General features: G+C 45.0%; 1 protein-coding gene across 4 annotated transcripts in view; it reads right to left on the reverse strand.

Annotated features, from left to right (window-relative positions):
- Positions 1 to 27,534, reverse strand: part of REV1 (REV1 DNA directed polymerase) — a 1,193,441-nt gene that overhangs the window by 348,327 nt on the left and 817,580 nt on the right. For all 4 annotated transcript variants that reach the window (XM_069636691.1, XM_069636693.1, XM_069636692.1 and 1 more), the window contains one exon: positions 18,299 to 18,532. In XM_069636691.1, coding sequence (XP_069492792.1) covers positions 18,299 to 18,532 — 234 coding nt within the window. The remainder of the gene's footprint in view (positions 1 to 18,298; positions 18,533 to 27,534) is intronic.

The raw sequence follows: 27,534 nt of genomic DNA on the forward strand, positions 1-27,534 counted from the left end.
CTCTTTCAGCTTCTCGTGGTCCCGCTCTATCGGTCTCATTCTTTCAACAAAGTTCCAGTCTCTAACACTTGCATCTTCCTTGACCATGTTCATGTGTAGAAAGTGGATGGTGGGGAGGCCTCACGAGTCCCAAGGATGCACTGTGATAGGAGTCAAGCTGGAGCTTGCCTTAAACTAAGGCCTGGGTCATAAGAAGCCAAAGGTCTTTATAGGTTTCTCACTAGCTTAAACACCACCTTCACCTCTCAGGGTTCTGTTTCTACAGACTACCAACTGTATATCTCTCTCTCTCACTCTCTCTCTCTCTCCTCATCGACATCCTGCCAGAAGCTCATATCTCAGGGACTATATTCTATTTCTTCCCTCTTCTCCTTTTTGTCCTTGTGCTTAATCTGTGGCTAATTACTCCACCCGTCCCAGGCTCAGCATCAGGTTTGTCCTCAGTCTTGACCTCCTGCCCTTCTATCCGCTGCCAGATCAATATTGGTCTCTGCCGGTGGGGATGACTATCCATGTCCCGGTTCTCTTCTGCAGCTTAGCCCAACTACTGAAGCTAGCTACACTGTCTGCATTACATCAAGGCCATTTCATCATGGCTGCCGTACCGCTGTGCGTTTATAACGACCTCAAACCTGCACGTGGAACAGCAGGATTCCGATTGGCGTACGTCTCGCACACGCTCCAGATCTTATGCGTCATCCTCTCCCATTCCGACACCAGCAAGAAATAACCAGCTAAGGTGTCACACTCAAAGCACCCACACTGTATGCCCCATAGCGAACCCTACCAACATCTCAGGCAACTAGACGCCAGCATGCACACTGCTGCCTTCAGAGGCACTACCCAGTTAACTGATCCCCGACATTGCACAAGGAACAATGCTGGTCCCGACAGCAACAGGCGTATAACCTTCCACACAGCGCCACTGCGGAGCGCTCCTAAACGGGCCCCTACACGAAGGTCCAGCATTTGGCCCTTCTGAACAAGCCTATCATTTCCCCCAAGTGAGCCCCAGGCAACTCCCATAGCCCTCATAATATGGTCACCATAAATACAAGCAGACTTATTTACCTGGTCACTCCTGCTCCTTGCACCTTGCATAACCCCACCAGCATCAGCCCTAACCACACCACACGACATATTCCACCTGCCTACCTCCTGAATTTCACACTGGTTAATGCATATCCATCCAAGCCCATCCACTGAAAATTCACCACCCTATCACGGCCAATAACCTGAACATCCAAGCCATCACAGAGACTTGGTTTCACGCCACCTCAGGCCCAGCCATGTTCATCGCTATGCCCCGTAGCTTCACCATCCTGCGGAGCAACAGACTCGACTCTAGAGGTGGTGGAGTAGCTTTGATGGTAAGAGACACCCTGCCCTTCACGCAGGCCAACACAACCTTGACTCTAACTGTGACATACTCACTGCTAAACTCCCCCCATCTCAAACCACCACAATCACACTACATGTAGTTTAACGTCCTCCAGGCCCCTTATCTTTTGAAGAATACCTCCTCACACACTTGGCACCAACATCAAGCCTAGGTCCAAAACCATCCCCCTAACAGAGATCTTAACCTTAGCCTCAATTACCATGCAGCCTCAGTTGCGAACTCACTCAGCGCCTTAGGATTCCTGCAATGCATTGCTACCCCTACAAACGCCAAAGGCCGTACCTTGGACTGGATAGCTGACCTTAACTGCCAAATGTCCATCCTCGCGGATCAGCCGTGGCCCTGGACAGACCACCATGTCATCTCTATTACTACTGCTCTTGTCCAACCTTGCACAGTTCCCACCCATGATCACACGCAGTACGCACGATCTCACCAAACCACATATACCTTGTGGTGCCTCCCTCTGGAACAGCCTCCCTTAAACTTGAGAACCCTCTCCGGTTCAGGAAGCACCTCAAAACCTTTCTCTTTGCTTCTGCTTTTTCTACTCCTCTCCTCTGCTAACCGCTTAATTGGAACTAGAACTGCACTTGCTGCTTTGACACCCTCGGCACCACCTGCACTGCCTGGCAACCCCCAACCTTGGGGACTGTTTCTGTATCTCTACAGTCCCCCTCCAGCCCTTGACACCTGTTGTCTGCACTTATCCATGCACTTGCCACATGCTGGCTGCTACTTACTTATTGTTATTATCTTTGGCATGTACTGCACTGTCCCTGCCCCCTTCCCATGCACTTGCGCGATCTGAATGACACCTGGCCTAGTAGGATTGTTGTCCCTCCTCCCTTTGTTCCCCTCCCTTGCCTCGTCGCGGCTTGAAACACTTGTGTATGGGCGCGTTATAAATGCCATATCAGACTGCACCTGCTCAACCCTCTACAATCTGAGCAGCTAGTTCTCGGAATGGGCCTCTTAGCGGACCTAATTACTAAAACTATGCTACAAGCGGTTGACACCATCGCCCCCGTAGCACCACGCAAAACTAAACCCACTACACACCTTAACTCATGGTTCACTCCTGACCTTTCGGCCCTCCATTCTAAGAAACGCAAAGCAGAATCTATATGTGTCACGATTCATGCTCCTGGTCACCATGGCCAAACCAGCCTTTCGGCTGGGGCCAGGTTACAGGGTTCCATTGTAGCCTCAAGGGCCACAAAACACCATCAGGGACTCTCTTGGAGCCAGTCCTGGCGCCTTTGGCGCCAGGCTCATACTGTTATGTGAAGGACAAAATTTGGATTGGGAGTTCAGTTAACATGGAGGCACTCATATAGCTCAGTTCCAAAGCACTGAGCTATGCGGTCTAGTGTTTCGGGTGTGGCCGGGCCTGGAACTACTTTACCTGGGCTATATAAGCCACACCCAAACAGCAGCACATGCTTCGCGTTATTCTGCAGTTAGCAACGTAACGCTCACCGTGTTCGTTCTGACCTCCAGTGTTTCTTGCATCCTGCCAAATGCTGAATCCTGTATCTGGAAGAAGAACACCATTATTCAGCGCTTACCTGTAAGTAGCAGTCTGGCTTTGGTCTTGAATCTCCCATCTTCAAACTACCACAAGCTGCTGATCTGAATAGACGCAATCCAGGGATTCTTCATCACAATGCCGCATCCATCTTCAGAACGCTGTAGCAACCTAAAAAGACAAAAAGACATTATTAGTGAGTGCTCGCTCACGGTCATGCAAGGATACCGAAAACCACTTACCAGGTGCAGTCTCTCCTTGATCTTGAAACATCACAGCGGCCCGGAACATCATAACAATCTGCAAAGGAAGCAGGCAGGCATGGCTTAGTAAAAAGAAAAGGCAAGAAAGCGCTGCGCACCACACATTCACTTACCTTGCTGGGATTCACATCCTATACAGCACGGCAACGCCAAAACTATCCAACTCATCTGAGGGAAAGAAACTAGAGACATTAATAACAACAAAAAGGCAAAAGAGGAAAAGGGCAAGATAAAAGACTGTAAAACAGTAGTACCTACCTCATCAAGCAAATCGGAGTCACAGCAGGCCTGGACCCGAACACTGGGCAATGCACCAGTGAAGCAACTAGGTCGCAGAACGGCAACACCGCCAACGCGCCCCTGCACAGAGAGGCAGGACGGAGAGCACATCATATCTAATATTAAAGGTGAGGAGAGAGACTAGACTTAAGGGAGGAATTCGAGGCTGAGGGAGCTGGGAATCAATCCAAGAGAGACATTCAAGCCTTATATCCAGATCTCCTGTATTGCAGGCGCTATCCACGTCCAACACACTATCAAGGGAGAGGGTTCAAGAGTGCTAATCTTCCAGCCAGGGCTGAATGGCGTCCCCGTGGATGTCAGGTGAGCGTAACAATATGGAAAAGAACACCCTCTGACACTCACAAACAGCTGTTTGCCACATCTGCCAAGTCATACAAAGTTGCCATCCTGCATGCCAAAACCCTCAACCTACAACACGAAAATCTCCAATGCAAAATCTAATACAGAAGAGATTTTCACTATTGTCAAAGAATTGGAATCCCCCTCATGCCCCCTCGCAACCTCACTAAGAATGAAGCTTGGTGTACTAAGATTCAGAATTCCCTGCTCGACAAAATAACCACCCTTCACAAAAAAAGGACACAAAACTAACCACTATTAGCACCATTCAGCAACTCTTCATCCTTGCCCAGCCACCCCCCACTGAGCCGGACTACCCCTCATTTCACTTCAGTTTGTGTGACAGGGTTGAAGTCACCTCCATCTTAAAAGGCCTGAAAGCATCCAGATACAAAAGTGATGCCTGTACAGCAGTCATCGTCAAGGAATGTACAGACACCCTGACCCCCTTCATCACCACCTTCATTAACGCATCATTCTCTTCATGCTTGAACCCTACCACTCTTAAGGAAGCCTGGGTGCTACCTCTATTAACAAAACCGACCTTAGACATATCTACTCTAACCAACTATTGACCAATCACTACAGTCCCCTTCCTCCTCAAGATCCTAGACAGAGCCGCCTACATCCAAATCCAGCATTACCCATTATCTAATTGCATTCTGGGGGTGCGACAATCCAGTTTCTGCCAAGGGCTTTGCACCAAAACTGCCTTACTGGACCTAAAGAACCAGCTAGACGAGATCATTGACACTGGAAAACCAGCCCTGCTACTACTACTACTACTACTAGATCTCTCAGCTACTTTTGACCTGGTTGACCACAAGATTATGTGCCAACACCTAATCTCAGCAGCCAACTTCTCATCGGAAGCATCAAGCTGGATTGCTTCCTTCCTGGAAGGCAGAATGATCAAAGTTTTTGCGGATAATGCAAGCACCTCCCAAATCCCCCTGGATCACCCATAAGTGCCTTTCAAACTCAGCACAGCCATACCTCTCACAGAAGATTGTCAAAGCCCAATCCAAGAGGCCAACCAGAACCGCTTACATCCACCGCCTCCTCCAGTCGAAATTCATGTTGCAGAGGGTTGGCAGTGCCAGCTTTCCAGTCAGAATTGGGTAAAAAGACCTTTTTTTAAAAAAAGGGAAAAGATTTAGAAAGACTGCTCTGTGACCGCAAAGATTAGTCTTTCTAAATGAAATGGTCATGCCCCTGTCACACATGAGTGCCCTGCAGGGGCTGACAGGCTCACCAGGACCCAGAAGCGCTGACGAGGGAGAAACGGTAAGTGTGTGCGTGCGTTTGTGAGCGTGTTGCGCGTTTGTAGTTTTTTTGGGTGAGGGGAATTCTCTTGTGGGGAGGGATGGAGGAAATGGGATTCGGGGGGAGGAGAGGGAGGAAAAACAAAGCCTATTTATAGCACATCCTGCCCGAGAGGGTGGGGGTCAAACCTATGTCATGTTTTTGCTCATTTGCAGGCTGCCTAAAATCGGCCTAAAAAGAAATCAGTCTTTGTTAGGCGAAAATATGACACAGAACCTTCCAGTCATGTCAGCAAAACTATGGAATGCCCTCCCCCATGCCCTGGAAGCTGAACAGTCGTACTGGGGTTTCCATAAACATCTAAAAACCTGGCTCTTCTCAGAGCACAGCACTTGAGCCCCCGAGAACCCTACCCTAGCAATATCACCTCCAATGCCTCAACCATGTGTGTGCAACATGAACTATAACAGCATCTTGATGCCTCTGGGTTTAGTGTGCGCTATAAATGTAAAAATAAATAAATAAATACAAATCTCTCTCCCTCTATTCATCCCTTGGGTGCCTATTTACTCTCCTCAGTCCTCTGGGTCTCACTCTCCCCAGTACCCTAGGTCTAACACTCACTCTCCCCAGCCCTCTGGATCTCACTCACTCACTCATTCTCCCCAGCCCCCTGGGTCTCTCACTCACCAGCCTCCCGAGTCTCAGACCCACTCTTACTAGCCCTCTGAGTCTCACTCTCAGCATCTTCTTGCATCTCACACTCCCTCTCCCTTGCCCCCCGGGTCTCGCACTCACCCAAGCCCCCTGTGTCTATCACTCACTCTCACCAGCCCCCTCAGTCTCCACTCACCCAGCTCCTAGGTATCACACACACTCATCAGCCCCGTGGGTCTCACACTCACTCTTCCCACCCCCCCCTTGGCCTCTCCACTCATTCTCCACAGCCACCTGAATCTCTCGCTCTCTTCTCAACAGCCTGGGTCCACATCTTCCCAGACCCCTGGGTCTTAACCTCCCCAAGACCCCTTGGTCTCCCCGCCATACAATGGGTCTGCCACGCCCCAAACATCCTTGGATCTGCCACGCCCCCAACTTTCAGTACCTTCCTCTTCCTAGCCCCCTTGGGTCTTTCCTCCGGGCTTCGCATCTCCTTTTTTACACCAGACTCCCCCACCCTTCCACAGCCTCCTGATCTCCCCTCTGGCCTCCTATCTCCTTCCGTCTTCACCAGCCAGTTCCAAATGAGCTCCTTCCCACGTCTTACACAGCCTTCTGCCACAGGCCTTTTCTTTCATAGGACCTTAACCACACCTCCCAGCATCTTCCTAGTGATGCTAATGAACCACACCTGAGAGGGACTGGGTAATATAAAGGGCCTACTCAGCGCAGGCTATGAGAAGAAGTAGAAGGTGGAGTAATTATCGTGACTCCACGTTGCAGTGGCAGACGAGGTTGAAGGGCAGCAGAGAGGCTGAATCCGCTGCTAATTGCAAAGCGGATGCTTTCTTGTGGGTGGCTAACCTTGGTGATCCTGTATGCCGAGGCTGCGCAGCGGGAAGTGTTGTTTCAGCAAACTCTCCCCATGGTGGCTGTAATTGCAGAGGTTGTGCAGCGGGAAGCATGAATTTGAAAGGTTTTCCCCAAAGTAACTTGTGCTCCAGTGGCAGGCGAGCCAAGAGAGGGCAAATATGAAGCAAGTTAGTACGAGCCAATATTGCCAAGACCAAGAGATGGCAATTGAGAAACAAACCAACTGTAACTCCTATTGCCACGGAGAGGACGAGGCAATAGGTGATCAAGAACCAAACAAGCATTGTCTAAGCCGAAGAAGATCAAGTGTGATAAAAGGCCACTATCAGTGTTTAGTTGATGCTAGAGTGGGAAAACAAGAGTGGCTGAAGAGCTGCTCTCCCGATAGAAAGCATTCATTCAGGAGGAGAGGAGCACGATCTGCATTGCATGTGGCAATTACAAGGATGGAATCAACGCGTTTCATGTTTTCCCAGAAGTAGCACATATTGAAGTTGTTGATACTGATGTTGTTGAAAGTCAAAATACTTTGCTAATGCCAAGCGACATTGTTGTGGCAGGAGAGCAGCCCTCCTGATGGAAAGTATTCAGGAGGAGAGGCGCATAACCTGCATTGCCTGTGGCATAATCAGCACCAATGTGTTTCATATTTTTTCAGTTGAAGTGAACTTTACCACAGGCAGGCGAGTATACTATGGCAAGGCTCTTTGTAGCAGTAGTCCTGGCAGGTGAGTGGACCAGGAATAAATTATTGAAGTACTGTGCTGTGGTTAAAGACTGTGATGAAGAAGTGGCCAGACCACTATTGTATCTTGTGAATCACTGTGAAATCATCCTGTAAAAACATTGCTGTTGCTGCAGATGAACTGTGGAAGGGTTTTAAGTTTCCTAAGAAGAAGTTGTGTTGAACCCTTTGCTGCAAGTGGAGAGAAAAGGAGGTATTTCTTTTGAACTGTTGGAATGTCCAAGCTAAAGACTTTTTTCGGAGTTAGAAGAATCTTATCACCAGAACCTTGTTGTAAAACTTAATTATTCCTGTTAACAGAAATTCCTATTTTAAATCTGGGGAAGGGAACATTACCCAGGTTATAAGGAGAAACAGTTATTAAGTTTATGTTGGACATAACTGTGATTTTGTTATATTTGAAATGCCATATATTCCCTTCATATGTTTGTTGTATGTAGAAGTATGGGGGACAGATACCTTTTCTTGGAGTGTTTCCTTTAGTTTATTTTGATAAGCAGGGAAATCCTCTTTAGGGTACGGATGTAAGGCGTTTATCAAAACTTTTTAATTTAATAAAATGGCATCTTATGAAAAACCTTCACAAAGTTGACCGCCTCACATTTCTGACTCCTCACAAAACACACTGGATTTTACCCAGCCATCAACATTTTTAAGGGCTTCTCTAAAACATTGCTTATTACCAATCCATTACCTTGGCTTATATACTTTCCCACATAAATTAAGACAAATATATGGAAAATAAGTGATTAGGAAACATGTAAGGAAAAGACATCCCAGATCCTTTAACTGGCGCCAACATACTCAGAATGTGAAGATAAATAGCAGGTACGAAGGTGTCATCTGATTAAAGTAAATGAATTTAAGGAGAATCTTATTATTTCTTTAGAAAGTATGACAAAACCGTACCTGTTGTTCCCCGTTTGCCTGAGAGAGGGCTGACAGGACCCTAATACGCACCCCAACGTTTAGCCAAGCATTCTGAATATCATCTGGCACAAGGCGAAGGACTACTGCACAAGAAGGGGGGAGGCTCTTACAGAATAACCCTGAAGGATTCTTTGCAGAGACCCTACCGGAGAGTTCCTCTAAATCGCTCACAGGATATTAGGAGGACCAGCCCTGAGCTATTCCAGACGCCAGAGAGTGGAAATAGCTAGGTAATACCAGGTCCCAAAGAAACAGGGTATGCAGGACTACATCTTCCAGGAAGCATCCTGTTTCGTGCTTCAAAACATGGAATGGATTTCGGAAGACAATGAACCAATTAATACAAAAGTTTGCCTCCGCCAATGGTAGGACAAAGAGGGCTTTAAAACTAAGGATAAGAAACACAGACAGAATATTTTTGGGCTGGGAGCTAAGCTTGCTGAGGGAGCAGGGAGAGCACCAGAGTAGGGCAGCCTCTGGAGCTCAGAAGATGGGTGGGCTCCAGTGAGGAAAAGAAGAGCCCCAAATTCCTTCACTCACTAACAGGCCCAAACAGTGCAAACATTATTTACACACAGAAAAGACAAGACAGCATATGCAGCAAGTTGAAACTTTCACTGATATACGGGAAAGGAACAATACCCTCACACAAACAAACGGAACCACAAAGGGAGAAGAATTGAAAGCTTCTATCACATACTGAACAAACAGATCATGGCCAACAACACTGCAAGTTACAATCAGACATCAAAAAGGTACAGCATGAGAAGCAGCAGGGCCAAATTCCCTCGCAGGCACCAATAAGTCACAGTCTAGACAGCAGTGCTGCAAAGTTCCCAAAAGTATAGGATTTCCTCACAAATACAGTACATGCAGTAACTATATACACAGCACCAGCACTGGCTTCCCTTAAACAGGGACAACATAGACCAGACTAGTGGAAGCTTTCCTCAAAATCCACCAGGAACCACATGGACGGGGCCAGTGGATGCTATCCAAAAACAGGTTCATCATGTGAGGAGTCACTACAAGCAGCCCTAACAATTAAGTACACATATAGCATGGACAGGGCTAGTGCAGCATCACCAACAGATACAGCATTTATACAACAAGAGCAAACGTCTCTCAAGCGGTTCAGCACGGTCAAGTGGAAGTCTCCTCACAAAAAAGCCAATCCAAGCACCCCTGACAAAAAGTGAAGGTCTTAAGTGGACAGGACTTGTATGGAGAAAATGTGCTACTCTGGTGTGCCACTAATTTCAGCAGAGATGGTGGACCAGCCGTTTCAACTGACGCCAACATTGCAGCACGTGCTGTATGTTTAATTTGGTACGAATGTGTAACATTGAGGGTAAACCAATGGGGGGTAGATTTGGGGGCTGCAGGCCTTAATATATTAACATTACAGCATGTACACGGACATACAGCTTTGCTTGCAATGGTAGATTCAGCAGAAATTAAAGGGTGAGCAGCCTGCTTTGGAAGGTGAAATGCACAGAGTAACAAGATGAAAGGCCTTGGAAAATAAAAACATGGTCATTGTTGAGGCGCAGGATGAGGATGGATGTTTCATTTTCTTCCGAGCACATGAAGAAACAGTAGGCAGGGATGCAGCTTGCCAAAAGCCAGAGAGCTGAGCTAGAGGATGACACGAGATGGGGGAACCGATGAAGAGTTGAAATTTTCTCGAAGGCTTTGTCATGTGTTGAAGTGGGAGTGACACAAGAAATGGGTTGGGGCGAAGGAGACATCGCCAGAGAGGTGGTTAGAAATGTGCAGAATCCATATGTCCTGGGATGGGTTCTGAAAAGGATTATAATGGGATGTCAGCTGGAAGGCAGGGCTTTTGGGTGTTTTTTACCTGACTTTCTGCATAAGTCTGTGGCCTTTGTTTTGCTGCATATCAGAGCCTGTTCTTGGCATCGCCTGGCTGAGACTTAAAAAAAAATAAAACTGGGCCAAGATTTAACAAGCCATGATTTTGAGCAAAGACTTGGGGCTGTGATTTCCAAAATTGGAAGGTGATCCTCGGGTGAGAAAGTCAGGCTTGTCGTTTGGTACCTGTGCAGTCCCAGCATAAGGCATTTTACCAAGCCTCGCCGGAGCCTTGAAAGCTGCTGTGAGCAAAGTTGGTATCTGTGTGGCTGGCAGCACGACAGGGCAGTGCTTGCTGGGATCCCGAGTCATAAGGTGGGGCATCTGTCAGTGGGTGCTGAGATAGCTCAAACTGCAGACAGGCCAGAGTAGCTGGGGTTGCGAAAGGTCTCAAGTGAAGTTAAAGTGAGTATTAATAGGGTCCAAAGAAACTGGAATTTCTTGCAAGGGGTGATTTGGTCAGGTCAAACTGACCCAGAAGGCATATCGCCCTCCATCTCCATGCTACGCGGGGATCAAGGAAGTTGGCAAAATCAAAATGGATTATTGGAATAATTCTACTATGCAAGAGAGTCCATTATCTCTAAAATCATTCTAACCCGACCTTGGCTATAGGAAAAAGGGTAAATGGCAGGTGAGGATTTTTGAAGGGCATTTGCTTTCATAAAACCACTAAAGTGCTTACCCGGGTGTGTCCTGATTTCATTCCCAACTTATTAATAGTACACAAGGGAAGAGAAGGTACAGATGGCATGCCCTGTTACACACATGATCAATAAATGCTGATTAGGGTTTCTAGAATCCAAAGAAAACTTTCAGTGTTGAATTGCATGTTCGGTTTTGATTTTTTCTAACACCATAAACTGATGAATTTACGTTCTGCTGGTTTATTTTGGAATGTGCTTAATTTTGGACATGTTTGGTTTTCTTACCTATAACCAATGCAAATAGAAAAAGTATCACCTTGTTAACGGATCTAAATATTTTTATATAAAAGCATGGATTGTGAGCATGTGTGATGGTCTGTTATTGTGTGGTCTATTCGTTTTATGATATAAAGTGTTAAAAGCTGACGTGTGCCTAGTGCCTAGCAAGTCTTCTGATGTCTGGCGAAGGAATCCACAATCCAATTTAACTGTGTTAACAGAAAAATGCCATGGAATATTTCTTACTCATACAGCTTGGCAGAAACAGCATACGTTTACCACAGAAAATTCATAAATATAGCATTTGCAGAACAACGGATTGCAAGTACACACTTCACTCAAACTGGTACATTTCTGGCACAAACAGGATTGGTACAAGCTTACCTCGCGTACAGGTACAGCATGTGCAAGGCCACTGCAGGTTTCCATCCTAAAGTAGTAAAGGTTTAGCATGGTAACAACTTGCACAGCATAAGCAGTGATGGTGCAAGTTCTGCTGGCAAAGAGCAAGCAAAGCATGATCTCTAGATACATGCAGCATGCTAAGCTCCATGCATGTGGGGAGCTCCTCTTTTACATGGCCTTCTAACCCAGTCAGCAGCACTTGCCAGTGACCATATGCTGGCTGGAAAGTTGGTCAGGTATGGGGGAGCATTGTGCAAACCTGCCTGCTTTCTGCACTCTGACTCATCAATAGCTCATTGGGTGGAAGGGCAAGGTGAAGAGGCTGGGTTGGTAAGGGCAGCTGTTGGTGGCCTGCACAACACACATACAACCACTGCCCATTGCAAAACATCTACACTGCCAAGTCTGCCCACTAGACTAGGGACCACAAAACAGTACGATTGATACAGACAGTATGGCTTCATGACAAATGCTTTCAGTTTTTTTGGGGACTAGCAACTTTTTGGGTTATTGTGATTTCCTGTTCCAGCTTCAGTTCACCTTTAGGGACACTCCCATTGGTAATTATATAACAAGGACGCAGGAGGGTCAGCCAGGGAGCACGTTCTAAGACTGCAGTGTAGCCTGGCTTGGCTAGAGGATAAGTGGCCCTTTGGAGCGCAAGTGCTCTGCAGACAAAGTGCCATCAGCATCCTCAATGTTCAATAGCACGCCTAGTGGATTATTAGTTGCTCCCGTCCTGCTTTTAAGTGCTATCAATTTGGAGGGGCAGGCAATTATGAAATTGCTAGTATGCTTCCAAATTGTTCAATTTGTTATATAATGTTCACAGTAGGTTTAAGGTTTGACCAGCATTATAAGAAGACCCACACAAAACTCTGGATAGGTTGAGTGCTATGCGATTATCCGTAGCATGCACATACTCTTAGCAAGCATGCTTATTTTGTATTCATAACCTGCTCTGGATATAGATATACTGGCAAAGACAGAAAGGCGTGACCAGCATTGCTTTGAAAGAAAGCACAGAAAATTGCAAATTAATTGCGCATTTTTGTTAACTTTCCAAGAAATGCTAGATGATGCTTGCAACTGCGAATTCCCCCAGATATAAACATTTTCAAACCGCTTGTGTGCCCAAAATAAAGTCTATTTATTCATGAAGTCGTTTTAAAGTCGCATGAATAAATATGCACTACTTCCAATTCAAAGCAAAAGCTAATCAATTGTGGGCTCAGTACTCAAGAGCCCGCATTGCTTAAACAGTGGTATCAGGTTGTTCATGCTAATGAAAAAATTTCTGAGTAAATGTGCTGCAAGCACAGCACACGTTGACCCATCTTGAGATTATGTAAATAATGCCCTTTAACTCTTGTTTGCTGATCTGGCATGAGACCCTTTACCCACACAATCACCCTTCTGCTCCTAACTATCAAGTGTATGTCACCTGTCCCATTCTTTGCCAGCAGAAGCTCTAGGAGGGTTTGTATGAAGGAACCTGCGTTTTTATGAGCTGTGGACCAGGGGAACTTATTTAATAGACAGTTCTAGAGAACAGAACGAGACAATCTCAGACATATCAGACTCCAAGGAGTCTACGAGACACGAGATCTACATACCGCTCTGTACAAAATCGATTGGAAAGGGGCTCCTCCTCACCCTTGTTGGCTCCTGATGCTCCAAGGCCATTCTAACTACCTGTCAGAGACAGATCAGAACTGAAGCATTATCTCAGCAGAGCAACACAACAAATGTGGAAGAACGCCCTCTGGGGAGGGAACCAAGTCAGGTGGTCATTCCCACATCCAGCGTCCTGTACAAAGCAACTGGATTGGTTCGTAACTAAAAAGGAAGGTTTTTTAGATCCTCTAGGTGATACGTTTTTTAGGTGTCATTTGTTTCTTGAAAGGAACGCAAATACAAGGCACCTTAAGAGTAGCAGCTGCCCATTAGATCAACCGACAACAGACAGTTGAGAAGATATCTATACAGAAGACTTCCAACAATGGGAAACGATTAACCCAACCTGGGTTATGTTGTTCTTCCTTATTTTCTTTACCTGAATAAAGAACTATTATTTGAAGCACCACTATCTCCTGGCTCCACGTTCTACCATGAATCATGACTTTCCTGGTGTGAGTGGCCAAGCCTAACAACATTTTTATATCAACATTTCTTCCTGCTAGGCCACTGTGCTTTTATTTGAGCCAGACTATGTACGTGCTGCTCAGAAACATGTGTCAATAGGCAATGGCCCTGATTCCACTGCCATGTTAGAGACTCTTAGAAATGGGAGCACTGTGATTTGCAGCACGGAACACCCTAATTGCACAAAGACTATATGACTCCATTTTAATTCAAATTGGTTTACATATCTGTAATTCATGAAAGAAGAGGGGAATACCTGCTGTTTGGTGCCCCTTGCTGGCCAATCCCATAGGCAGCCGCCTAGTGCTTGCATCAGCACTGGTGTGAAATATAGGTTTCAGCAGAGTTAAAGTCAGCAATTGATTTCACAAAGGCCCTATATAAATGTTTCAAATCAACTGAAAGGAATGCAAACAAATAGAGGAAATCATGTTACCTGTTCCACCCCCTTGGCTGTCAACCTGGCCCATCCACAACTCCTTCAAACATGGCCATACTCGCATCTTACACCAGGCAAAAGAAAGCGTTTACCGTAATGATGCATAGACCCCCTCAATGGAAGTTTAACAAGTACCAAGCAGGCATAAAACCACACCAGGGAACGGGGGCCACTCATAAATCCTACTTACAAATTATACCTTGGAACATCGCAGGTGTGAAAAGCAAATTGGTCGATGCCGACTGGATTCAGTGGCTCGGCTCCCATGACATGGTCTCCCTGCAGGAAACCCTGCTGCACGAGACACAATGTTTGGAAAATCATTTTCATAACTTTGATGTTTTTAAGGTGAAAGCAGTGCAGTCTGTGAAAGGAAGGTGGCGTAGAGGCCTGGTGACTATGGTAAAAATGCACCACTGAAGTCGAGTAGTGGAATGGTCTTTAGACAAGCCTGTCTCCCTAGCGGTGATAATACCTGGTCCACCTCCTTCCCAAACCGAAAATGTAACAATTATAAATATAGATGTCCCCCCTAAAACTAAGTAATCATGTACGCAAAGGGAGGATCATTTTATCCCTAAGAATTGGTCCAAAAGGGAGGATGGTGATAAATATAAATTAAATTAATAGGGGATTTCAATGTAAGAATATATCCCAGGATAAACAGTTTGTTGAAGCGGTATGTGGGATCTCCAAAAAAGCATTATGGGAAGGGCATCGGCAATGGGTCGACAAATGGATCAATTTATAAAATAAATACTTATATATTGAGTTGAATGGAAGGTGTTTAGGAGATATCCCCCCTAAGCCAACTTTCAATGCAGGGCTGAGGAGTACTCTTACAAATTATTGTTTGGTCGATTGCCTTTCAATCGCACAGGTCAAAGGATTAGAAGTCCGACATCGTTCTGAGAGTGACGGTAATCCATTGTCATTGAATTGGTCACTAAATGATACTAATTCTGTAGAACCCAGAAGGCTGGACTCCTCGACCCAGTTCAACCCAATGCATAGGTTGGAGAAAGCTGAGATTTTGCCTTTACTTTATGATACAGGATCCAAACTCTTATGGAATAACTTGTTGAGCGAGCAACAACCCACAGAAGTGCTAACCCAATTCACACTTCCAGTCACATATTCAAAAGATTGCCCACTGTCTAAAAGGAAAGGGATTTACTATGCTAAAAAACAGCAGAATAAATGCACCATGATTTCACGCAGAATGCAGACGAGCGAAAGGGGAACTTCATCATGCCTCTCTGGACAGTTGCCTTCCTACTGGTAAACTCCACCAGCTTTAAAAAGCCTACTGTTTGCTTCCGACACAAAAGAAAAATCCCTTCACGATAAAACAGTGGGGTTGCAAGAATAGGACTGTCAGTGAAAACAACTCAAGAACATTTTGGGAGATGGTGAAAAAGGTTTGGAGGGAACAAGTATAGGCCCCGTAGAATGAATTAAAGGTGAACACTGGGTCGCCAACTATAGCGATAGCTTTCATGAAACAGTAGCCCAACCACGAGTAATTGTAGATAATCAAAGGGAATTCCACAGCAAAGTAATCTTTACACACAGGGATACAGAACTACAAATAAGAATGCTTAAGAACGGTAAGGCGCCAGGACCTGATGCACTGAGGCCTGAGGTATTTAGCACTTCGATGGAATAGTGGTCTCTAATCCTATATCAGGTTAAGTGCATCGTTGAGAGTTCCTCTATCCCAGAATCATGGAACAAAAGTTGACTAGTTCCTCTGTTCAAAAAAGGAAGTGCCCTCAACCCACACTGGTACCGCCCAATCGCTCTTCTAGATGTCTCAAGTAAAATCTTTGCGGGATGCTTGGCAGAGCGGTTGGGGAATGGGTATCAGACAACTCTGCCCTTCTGCATACTCAAGCAGGTCTTTGAAGGGGCTTCTCCACGATCGATCAATGTTTTAGATTAAACACGATTGGGGAGAAGTACACTAGGAGGAGGGGGATTAACTTTTACGTGGCCTTCTTTGATCTTAAGAAGGCTTTTGATTCTGATAACCGTACCCCGTTCTGGGCAAAACGTAGGAGAATCAGCACCCCGGCCTCCTGCATTTAATAACCCTCCTCTATGAAAATACATCAACAAGCGTGAGGTGTGGAGTAGATCATAAGTATTCAGAATGTTTTATGATAAGTGCAGGAGTAAAACAAGGATGCCCATTAGCTCCACTAATTTTTTCGCTATTCCTTAGTGATTTTGATCCACAAAAGGAACCTCAAGGCATAATTGCCCCAGTTTTAGATAAAGTTTAGTAGCCCATGATATACCGAGGATACAGTGCTCTTGGATTTGACACAAAGGGGCCTCAAAAAGGGCTTAGAATATTCCAAGAAATATTTTTTGGAGCGTGGCCTCAAGCTGAATACCTTAAAAACCAATTACTGGTCTTCGGCAAAAAGAAATCCTAATTTATTTGGGCTTTAGATAATGAAATAATAGAGGTGGTGCAGGAATACAAGTATTTGGGCTTGACATTCTCGAGAGTGGGAGGGTGGAGCAGTCGTATAAATATGGTAGCCAAACAGATGACAGTGAGCTTAAGAGGTCTTATATGCTTGTATTATAAATACGGCAGCAAACGCCTGGACAAGTGTATTCAAGTCCTTAGGTCAAAAATTACTACAGCAGTATCGTGTAGAGATTTGGGGGGTAGCACCATGTGGACGCATGCGTACTTTGTTGAACTCTGGGCTGCGTAGGATTGCATGCGTACCGCATAGAGCCCAGGGGATGTATTAAGGCATGAGCTGGGGAAGGTTAGTATGGTCCTACAAGCCCAGCTAAGGTTTCTGGAACTTTATTTGCATGGTCACACCGGCACCCCAGTGAAAGCAAATATTGGGATTGTAGTGAGAGTCCATAAAAATAAACAGCACCACTTGGGGCTGTGGTATAACTGTGGACTCAATATGTTGGAGATGGGGGTTCAATAATGTAAGGCGGCTGGGAGAACTGATGCGTAGGCAGCACAATACACTTTTAAAGGACAAAGCAGGAGAACTGGAGCTAAAAGCTCTCCGGACGAGAAGTGAAAATCTATCCTTCCTAAAATGTGTTTACCCCTAGGCCAATTTATGATGCTAGTAGCCCGGTAATTACCAAAATAAAGTTGGGCGAATGCCGAGCGAACATTTTACGCGTCACGCTAAACGTGCTACCATTGAGAACAAGGACACCATGGCTTGAAGTGGAAGCGATCTGTCCTTGTGGAAAGAGGTGTGGGGAGGATTTAGCGCACTTCCTGCTGGACTGCAGATTTCTAATATAGCTCAGACAGCAGTGGATTAGGCCACATTACATAGCAAACTGTTTGCGAACATTCAGAAATAGTTTGGCTTATGAAATGCAGTGTGATGACGTGGATTTTGTATATGATTTAGCTCAATTCATAAAGGCAGCCCTGGAAGTAGATAACTGATTCAAGTTTTAGATATGTTGACATTTATTATGTGTTTTAATGGTGGTAGACTGATACAAATGTAATGTTTTCAATAGAATCCATTAAAAGCACACAAAACAAGTTATGTCTCTGAATAAACTTATTTACTACTTCAAACATGTTACATTTTTCTCCTTCTCGTATACCCTGTCCCCCACCAGAGTCACAGTTCCACTTTTTTTGTGTACACTTCTACCACTGAATAAAACCCTTAATGCTTATACTGGTGTCAGTAGTTGTGTGTTACCTCGGCCATGTGAGACAGCTATACCACCAAAACTAACAGGAAAGCAGAGATATTAGAGTCAAATGATCTTGCAAATATAATAGGTTGGGTGGGTTTGAAGTATGCTATGTTGGGTTAGTAATACTAAAAGAAGTCTGTTCTATACAATAAAATACAAGGATGACAACAAAAGTATTACTTTTGTTCTAAGGAATATATAACAATTATAATCTTCACCATTAAAAAACATTTCAGACAGCAGCTGGGTGGCAATACTCTGAGCACACAGCCGTCATTACAACTTATTTTGGTACAAACCATTTCACAATATGTTGATTCAAAATCCTTCAGTATTTAATATTCATTCTGATATGGACAGGCACAGTCTTAATGCAATACAGTAGTGCACTCATCTTTGAACAGCTCCTACACCAGTGAGCCCAAAACATGGTTGCATGAACCTTCCAACTCGGGGGCACTTTCGTGAATGCTTACCTGGGAAAATGCTGGCAAGGCTATGACCTTTATTCCTGTTTCACCACCCGCCTCTTGTAGCTCTGGTATCTGCAAGAGAACAGTTGCTACTGGCTGGGACAGTGGGGCAGTGCTGCACCCATTTATTGGTTCCTTTTTGCCTTCAGTGTGCATTGCGGCACGTTGAATTGAGTACGTTTGTTCTACTTGTTGTCTGATATCAGGCGGTAGTGCTTCTAAAACCGATGGGTCCAACTACAAACAGAGAAGTGAAAGTGTGCACATTTACATTATGTATGCTGTTGAAAACGTTAGCAAAAAAATTAGTTAACCACTTTAAACATCAGACATTTCTTTAATTATATTTACTGGCTATGTAAAAATGTACCCATACTGTGTTCTGAATTAATGTTCAAGACATTTTTTATGCCATAGAATTGACAAATCTAGCAATACCATAAGCCAGGGTAGGTGCATTAGGATCAGCACATGGAGTGCAAAGTTATGAAGACTAAGTGTTCAGTCTAAGTCTAGTACTTTTTTCAGAGACTTATTTGTCACTGTTTGAAACAAGGACATACTACTCTGTGAGCCGTGCACAGCCTTATTAGAGCAAAGCAAATATATGCCACCAATTCAGAATCAATTCAATTTGCTTATATGAAATATGAATAAGCATTCTAATTTGCACGTTTTGATAAAAATGCAGTATTTAAACATGGCGTGGTATTGCTACTACATTTAAAATATCCTAGTCACCCCTGGAGTAAGCACCCAATCTCACTGAGTCAATGATGCACAAACTCGGCCATTCAAGCAAGCTGCTAAACCATTTACAGCGTGGTATGGTGATACATTGTTTGCTTGACGTGCGCAACTCCCAAAGACCTTTTGATATATGATGTTACGTCCGACAGTATAATTACTATGTTTGCTAATATGTTAGGATGTTACTATGTTTGATCACACGTTTGCCTTGCCCATTGCCTAATTGTTTGATTTGCAAACCGGCCATCCGGCCATATAATCACTGCTGCATATCTCACTGCCTAAATGCTTTCCTTTAGTACTTGCCATAATGGAACACCCTGGGTGAGCCTGTATTTAGCACTCTGTATTTCAAGCGCTACAGCCTCTATGTCTTTGCCTGTCCTCTATATGCCTAGATTACCGACCCACATACCCAGTGATCCCATAACCATGCCCAGACTCCATTCTATGGACAACACTGTCAAACCTACATCCTTTCTCCAACCACTAAAAGTATACAATAACATCCAAGCCCACACCCTTCCTACCTCCATTGAGTCCGAGATGCACTAATGGCATGTCGAACCCTGCCTCACTTTCATTAGCCCCTATTCACCACAGCAGGATAAAGGAAACTACCCCAGACACCAGCCTTAGCTCCACGGACACAAGCTCTTTACTACTGACCTTGAATATCCCAACTCGAGCAAGAAACACCAGACTTGAATCCAGATTAGGTAGATCATACAACCTACCTATCACTGCCACTCCCACCAACAAATATAGGGCAAATATAGGGCAAGCACTATAAAGCCACCGCCCAAAAACTACAAACATACAACCAAAACTGCATCTAAGCCTTTAATACCAAAAGCTTCCACCAACAATTCTAGCACCTCCATTATTGGAGCATTAATCAATGCAAGATCCCTAGTCGCCCTTGCAACTGAAATTGCTGATCTGATACTTGACCGAAAATTTGATTTCTTGGCAATAACCGAGACCTGGCTACATATTGCTACTCCGGACAATTACACTGTTCTTAGATCAGATAGAGAATTAACAAGAGGGGGGGGGAGGGCATTGCCTTCATCGCAAAAACCTTGCTGAAACTCAGAGCTATCTCCCAGGTCCCCACCTCATCCTGCGAACTATTGTCTGTAAAACGGCCACTCTCTACGTCACAAACCTTAATTATGCACCTAATCTATCGTCCTCCAGGCCCCTTAGGCTCATTTGAAGATGACATTAACAATATCATCTCAGCCAATACTAAACCCTCATCTCAAATCCTCCTAATAGGGACTCCAATTTGGGCTTTAATGATCCAGCCGACCATTCGGCTTTGCGCCTAGCCAACTCCTTGACTGAGATAGGCCTTACCCAGAGAGTTCTCCAACCTACACATGACAGAGGACAAACCCTGGACTGGCTAGCAGATCTTAATCTCACAACTAGTAGAACAGCTATCGAACCATTATCTTGGACGGACCACTGTTTACTAACCTTCACTCTTCTAGACTGTATTCCTCCATTGATGACAAAGGTCATAGCTCCGCCCGTTCCAACCAGAAATAAAAAAAATAACACGATTGATAATCTCAGCCCTTTTCTTGAACCCCTGCAGGTACCATCATTACCATTGAACCCTGAGGAACTAGTAGAACTATATAATAACACTATCAATAATGCTCTAGATTCTATCGCACCATTAAAAATGTGCAAAAGTAAACCGACCGCTCACCTGAACACTTGGTTCACCCCCAAATTAAAGACCCCAGGAAAGAAAAAAGGAAATATGAAGCCTTATGGAAAAATAACCTGTCTACCATCAATAAAGACAATCTTTTAAAAATCACTGTCAACTATAAGGATAACATTCTCGCAGCCAAACGTAACACCTACCATGAAATGATTGATAAAGCCAGTTCAAGTATGAGAGAACTCTTTACCATCCTTAGAGAACTCAAATCACCCACACCAGTATCACACCCCAAGAGGTGCTCAAAATTATTGCTTCCCTCAAACCATCAAATTGCAAGGGAGATTCCTGCCCAGCCGCTGTCATTAAGGATGCAGCGAGCATCCTCGCTCCCTTTATCACATCACTTATTAACGCCTCCTTCCATACTTGTACCGTACCAACCAACTTAAAGAATTCATGGGTGCTGCCTCTCCTAAAAAAAAAAAAGTCTCTCGACCCCAATATACCCACAAACTTTAGACCCATCACCACTGTCCCATTCCTGTTGAAGATTATAGACAAAGCTGCCTGCAATCAAATACACAATTTCCTGGAGTCTAACAAACTATTAGGTCTGCGTCAATCAGGCTTTAAGCCACAACATGGCACTGAAACAGCCTTGATTGACAAATAGACAACCTTAAAGATAAAGGAAATTCAGCCCTTCTGTTCCTGCTGGATCCATCGGCTGCCTTTGACTTGGTTGGCCACAAGATTCTATGTAATCACCTCTCCACAACGCTGCACTTCTCACCGAAGCCACAGCGTGGATCAAGTCATTTTTAAGTAACAGGTCAATGAGTGTTCTCGGCATCTGCTGCTGCAACCCCCATACCTATCACATGCGGAGTCCCACAAGGATCATGTGTATCACCTACCATGTACAATGCATTTACCAAACCATTGTTTGATGACCTGGATCATATGGGTGTCAACTACACAAACTATGCTGATGACACCCAGATCCCTTATCCCACTGACAGGCGACTATGCCAAGGACCTAGCCCTGAAACAGAATCTACCTTATCATTCAGGCATGGATGGCCACACATGGTCTCTGCCTGAAAGATGAAAAAACAGAACTCCTCCTCCTAGCCAACCCATCAACATCTCCAAACTTGGTGACCAATACAGATCGTTTAATATCCATGGAAACCTCATTAAAGTCGCCAATGAAGTAAAAACACTGGGTTTTTACCTAAAACATAAGAAAACAGGTCAGCGCTACATCTTCGGCAAATGCTTATACCTGCAAGATCATTCAAGCCTGTAAACCCTTCCTCTCCACCAAAACTGCATCACTCTGGCTAGAGCCTAAGTCTTATCTAAAATCGACTACTGTAACTGACTGTATCTTGGAGCCAACAAATACATCACTAAGAAACTGCAGATCCTGCAGAATAACGCTCTCAGGACAGCTTTAAGCATTCCTCGTAGACAACACACCTCCACCACAAGAACTGGATCTCTATTAAAGAAAGAATTCAACTCAAAACTGCATCCCTAATTTACAAATGCATCAATATCTTTCTGACAAATTTGCCTTGAAACAATATGCCCGACTTACCAGATCGGTCAATTCTGGATGCTTACAATTTCCTAGATATAAACTCAAAAAGCAGGAGGTAACAGCTTCCCGGTCCTGGCTGCCCAACTCTGGAATTCTCTCCCTTCCAATTTCAGAACCAATCAATCCCTCTGCTGCTTCAGAAATAACATGAAGAACTGGCTTATTACCAACAATTATGCTCACTAGCTCACCTGCCCTCCCCTTGTACATATGTTATATATTCTGCACTCTATGTATTTAATGGAATATAATCTACACTGCTTTGTCTTTGTCATTGTCATTGTGTGTTAACTATGAAACTGTACATACGCTAGATAGTCTGGATTGCCTTATTGTCATTATTTGTAACTAGGAAAATGCATCATCTTGTACTGTGCCCAGATACCTTTGGTGAGGTGCGCATTATAAATAAATAAATAAACAAACCATACATGAGACGTCATCAGTTTCCACATTTAACCAAACAAAATCAACACAAACGACATACTCCAAGGTTGGTCCAGATGACCCAATGGTTGAGAGCACTTAATACTTGGTAAACTACTTCTGGGACAACTTTAATGTTTAAGTCCTTTCAATTAATCAAATGGAAAGGCAAACCTTTCCTTTACATGTTTGGCTTTGATCCTGTATCTTTGCAAGAATTTGTCAACATGGGTTTATGATATTTACCACTAGGATTTCTAATGAAACCACACGCAATTATTCACATGACCTGACTGTTACCAATAGTATATTTCTAACCTGGTCTCAACATACAATGCCATTTTGAGAAAACACGTTGTGTGTAATCAGTCTATATCATTTTCATGTGCATGAATTGTGTATACTCTATGAAGATAAAACTACAGGCTATATTTTTAAAGTGGAATTATTAAACCGTTCTCCAAAATATGAAATAGAAATTCCAATTCAATGTCTTAATGAAAGCAGTCTCCAGTATGCTGTTCCCATCATCTGATTTTATGTGTTTATCATCCCTCCTGCTGTTCACAAAAATAGACATACATTTCGTTCTTTGGTCATACCATTGGAAAGTAAACTCTCAAGAAAATTGCCCCGAAATGCTGCTTTCCTCAAACATCTTTCCTCCAGTCGCCATCTCATGGAATCTTAACTGAGATGTTTGATGTCTAAATTCAGAAAAGTGTGCTACTACTGGATTTTTCATGTTTTTATTCGTAATAGTACTCTTCTGTTAACCTATTCTTTCCCTTGTTGGTCTCATGCTCTCCTCCACATGGGCAATGGAGGTATGAAGTTGTGTATTTTGTGACAAAAGCTGCATCATTTTTTATCTTGATTTCTGGGCCACTGAAAGGGTGTCTAAAATATCTCCCAAGAGGACATTGTTGCAACATGTACAGACTAAGCATGACTATGTGTCTTTCCTTTGTGGTAGTACATCACCATAATTACCTTTATCCATGCTTGTTAGACTGTCCCCGATTGTGTGGTCTTCCACATGCCATAATGTTACATTTCAGTAACAATTTAATATACTCCAAAGAGTGTGTAAAGGTAACCAATGGTTTCTGAAAATTTGCTGCCTTTGGTTGGCATTCGGTCCATATGTGATTCTGTACATCATACAATCTTTAGGTTTGTCTTCTGTAATAAATCATTTCTGTTAAGTGAAACACTTTTAGTTGGATATTGCCAATATCTTAGTACTGTATTTCTGCATTTCTAAATTATCCTTCAACGTCTTTTCTTCCATTCCATATTCAGAACAAAAGCATTTTAACAAGCATTCAAAGAGGAAATCTACTAATGGGTGGCAATTTTGACCTGGACCTGGAACTAGTAGGCATTTGACGCCACCTAAATCCCTCAAACAGGGATTGTACCTACTTTTCCGATGTTCACATAAGTTATTGCAGGACTGATTACTTTCTTGATTATAGGCCTCTTCTCCAATACCTCCCATTGGCAGAGTTTGAAGGCATAATTATGTTGGATCATTCCACAGTTCCTTTACAAATTGAGCCTTCCTTGAATGCTTCTCATCCCACTTCCTCTTGAGGGATAAACAACTCACTTGTTTCTGAACCAGTCTGAACCTACCCTCCAAAACTAAAGATCAGCTGGTTCCCCTGTAACTTTAAAACCTGTTTTGGATCATTTAGCAGAAATTCTTGTAAATATCTGTAAATGTCACATCTTGTATATAGTATAATAACTGCTCTGCATCCTTTTCGTAATGTCTATAATGTATGTCATTTCTGCCACTAACTAAGTAAGCTCCACTGTAACAGCGCCGCAATGCCCCAGGGCCACCTGTGCGCTTTATAAATTTAAATAAATAAATAAATGCTGGGGGTGTTAAATTGTCCACCTCAACTACTTTACAGATGATGACCATTTAAGTCCTTGGGAATGAACTTGTATGTTTGTAGAACTTGTCTGTTTGTAGAAGAAATCAGTTAGAAAAAGGATTAAAAAAAAAATAAACTATCAAAATATTAGAGGAAAGTATACAATTATAAACCAAAATTAAAACACCTAGCTCCAAGTAGAGTCAGCGTCTAATAAGGAACAATAGGGAAAAATTAGAGGCGCTATGGGTAAAAGAAACGGACCACAGTATTAATCAATTCTATTGTTCAAACTCAGATAAAGCTAACCGATTATTAGCTAATAAATTAAGAACAATCCTCTCTCTCCATAAAACAAATGTCCCATATTTTGGCACCGACAATGGTTTGTATTTTCCAGAACTTTCTTAATTCAGGGATAATAACCCCCACTATGAGCGAATCAGTCAATAGCCTAATCATTAAACCTGATGAGAACCCTCGTTCCTGTTGCTCCCATCGGATAACTGCCGTTGTCAACTATAATTGTAGATTGGGGGTGCTGTTGGACGCCGACGGTAATGGCTGCCTGATTGAGTAGCTGCGCCGTAATCTGAACATCCGAATCGAAATCCTGTGAATTTCAGAGTGAAAGATCACAAATAAAACGTCAGATCATGAAGCTGAACCCTTGGTGCACCCATTGCTTCATTTTGAGCTGCCCCAGCCTGAACATCTGCAGAGAAACATTGCGCTGAAGAAACCACGGGCTCCTTGCAAGAGAGCCGCGGCCTCATTGAGCTCCCCTCGCCTCCGGGACCTGGATCGCGCGCCTGCTGGAGAGCTGGAAGCCTCGTCGTGGGACCCTGCTGGCGAGTCCTGGCTTTGACAGTCGATTGTGAGGCGGGCTGTGGGTGATCGGTGCAGCTGGGCCACCCGCCAGCAGAGAGACTGTTCCCCCGAGGGCGCACTGGTGCGGGCTGAGCTTCCCTTCCCGCGAGAGTAACTGTCCAGCGGGGCTGAGAGGGGACTATCCCCTTGCTATCATCTACACTTCTGCTGCCGATCGGGGGCGGGGCCCCAGGGCGATTCCCCGCGGCGGGCTGTGGAGTCCCTCCCCCCCCGGAGCCATCCGAAAATCCACCTGAGGCCTCCATGCTGGAAAACCTCTGGGCTCTCTGCCTGCGAGCCGCGGCCTCGTTGTGCTCCCCTCCCCCCTTCCTCCGGGGCCTGAAGTGCGCGCCGGCAAGAGTGCTTGGAGGCCTCACTGCTGGACCCCGACGGCAGGACCCGGCGGTGTCAACCGTGGGAGAGGCGGCCTGCGGGGCTGGGAGGGGACCCTCCTCTGACTGCTATTTCTATTCCTGATGCACATTGGGGCTGAGGCCCCACAGCGATTGCGCGCGGCAGACCGAGATATCTAGCCTGCACAGAAGCATCCTAGTTCAACACATCGGTGAGGCCAATTGCCCGTTAACGTACGGGGGACAGCGGGCTGAGAGGACACCCATTCCCTGGCGACCGCCACTCGTGGTGGGGGTGAGCGGCCCGAGCCTGAGGGGCAGACCCCCACCCCCATCACCTGATAGCAGGTGTAGTGGGCTTCCCCTCCCCGGCGGCCGCCGTGTGCGCTGTGAGCGAGCGGCCGGCCTGCTGGGTTGAGGGTGAGCCCTCCCCCTGCCACCTTCCACGAACAAGCCACCAAGTAGGTAGAACACTGTACGGGAGGAGATACAGCAGTATGTGCTATTAACTGGCCCCAAAACCCATTCCGATCAATCCACTGCCCCAGACAGAGGTGTGGGGCGACCGGGAGGCGAGGTCCACCTATCCACATACTGAGAACCACGGAAGATTACTCGGGTGGGTTCTACGCCCAGTAGCATACACTCCTGTGGGGACGTGCACTGAGCGGAGTGCACCACAGTTATCAGGTGGCCAATCAGCTGTCCACTTCCCGAATTTAATATCAGTCTGCACCACGGGGACTGCACCATACCTGGGCTACTACAGCACAACATCAAGTCACGGACCACCTGAGACCCCCCCACCACGATTCACCCCAAGTCCTACGACCCAGCCAACGCATAACCATAACAGAAGGTATGCCCAGAGGCAACAAAACCAACAAAAAAGGCCCAATGGATGCATTTACGAATACTGTGCAGGAGGGCAGGAGTGACGAAATATTGCAAACCAGCCAGTCAGCACCTCAACGCCTGACACACCAGACCCATATATGGCAGCCCTCCAGGCTGGTTTTGAGACAGTAAACTCCAAGCTAGATGAAATGGGGACCACAATGGCATCAATTAAGGCAGACCTACTCCAGGTGAACACTCGTCTAGCCGAGGCGGAGATTCGAATTTGCACAGTAGAGGATGTTGTTACAATCCATGGCAAGGATATTGAAACCATCAAAAAGAGCCTGCTCCAGGTATAAATGAAATGCGATGACCTCAAATTGAGGTCACGTCGCAACAATATAAGAATAGTCAGGCTGGCAGAAAAGCAACTCAATATCCCAATAGAAGTGCACCTAGAGGAGGTGATTCGCACCGTCTTCCGGAGGCTCAGTTTTCACAACAATTCTTAATTGAAAGGGCCTATAGAGCCCTAAACGCTCCTCCTAAACCCGGGGTGGCCCGCGCACAGTAATTGCCCATCTCCTTAATTATCGCAACAGGGACATGATCCTTCGCCTCTCCAGAGAGAAGGGCACACTACTGTATGATTCCAACAGGATACACATATATCCCGACTTCTCCAACGGCGTACAGGCTGCACGCCGCACCGTCGACCAGGTCAAGAAAGCTCTTAGAGCGTGCTCCATCCCATACGCAATGCTGTTCCCCGCCAAATTACGCCTTCAATATGATGGGAGGGCGCAGTTCTT

This window comes from Ambystoma mexicanum, chromosome 7p, assembly GCF_040938575.1.
Source record: "Ambystoma mexicanum isolate Mex_15411 chromosome 7p, UKY_AmexF1_1, whole genome shotgun sequence".
NCBI lineage: Eukaryota > Metazoa > Chordata > Amphibia > Caudata > Ambystomatidae > Ambystoma > Ambystoma mexicanum.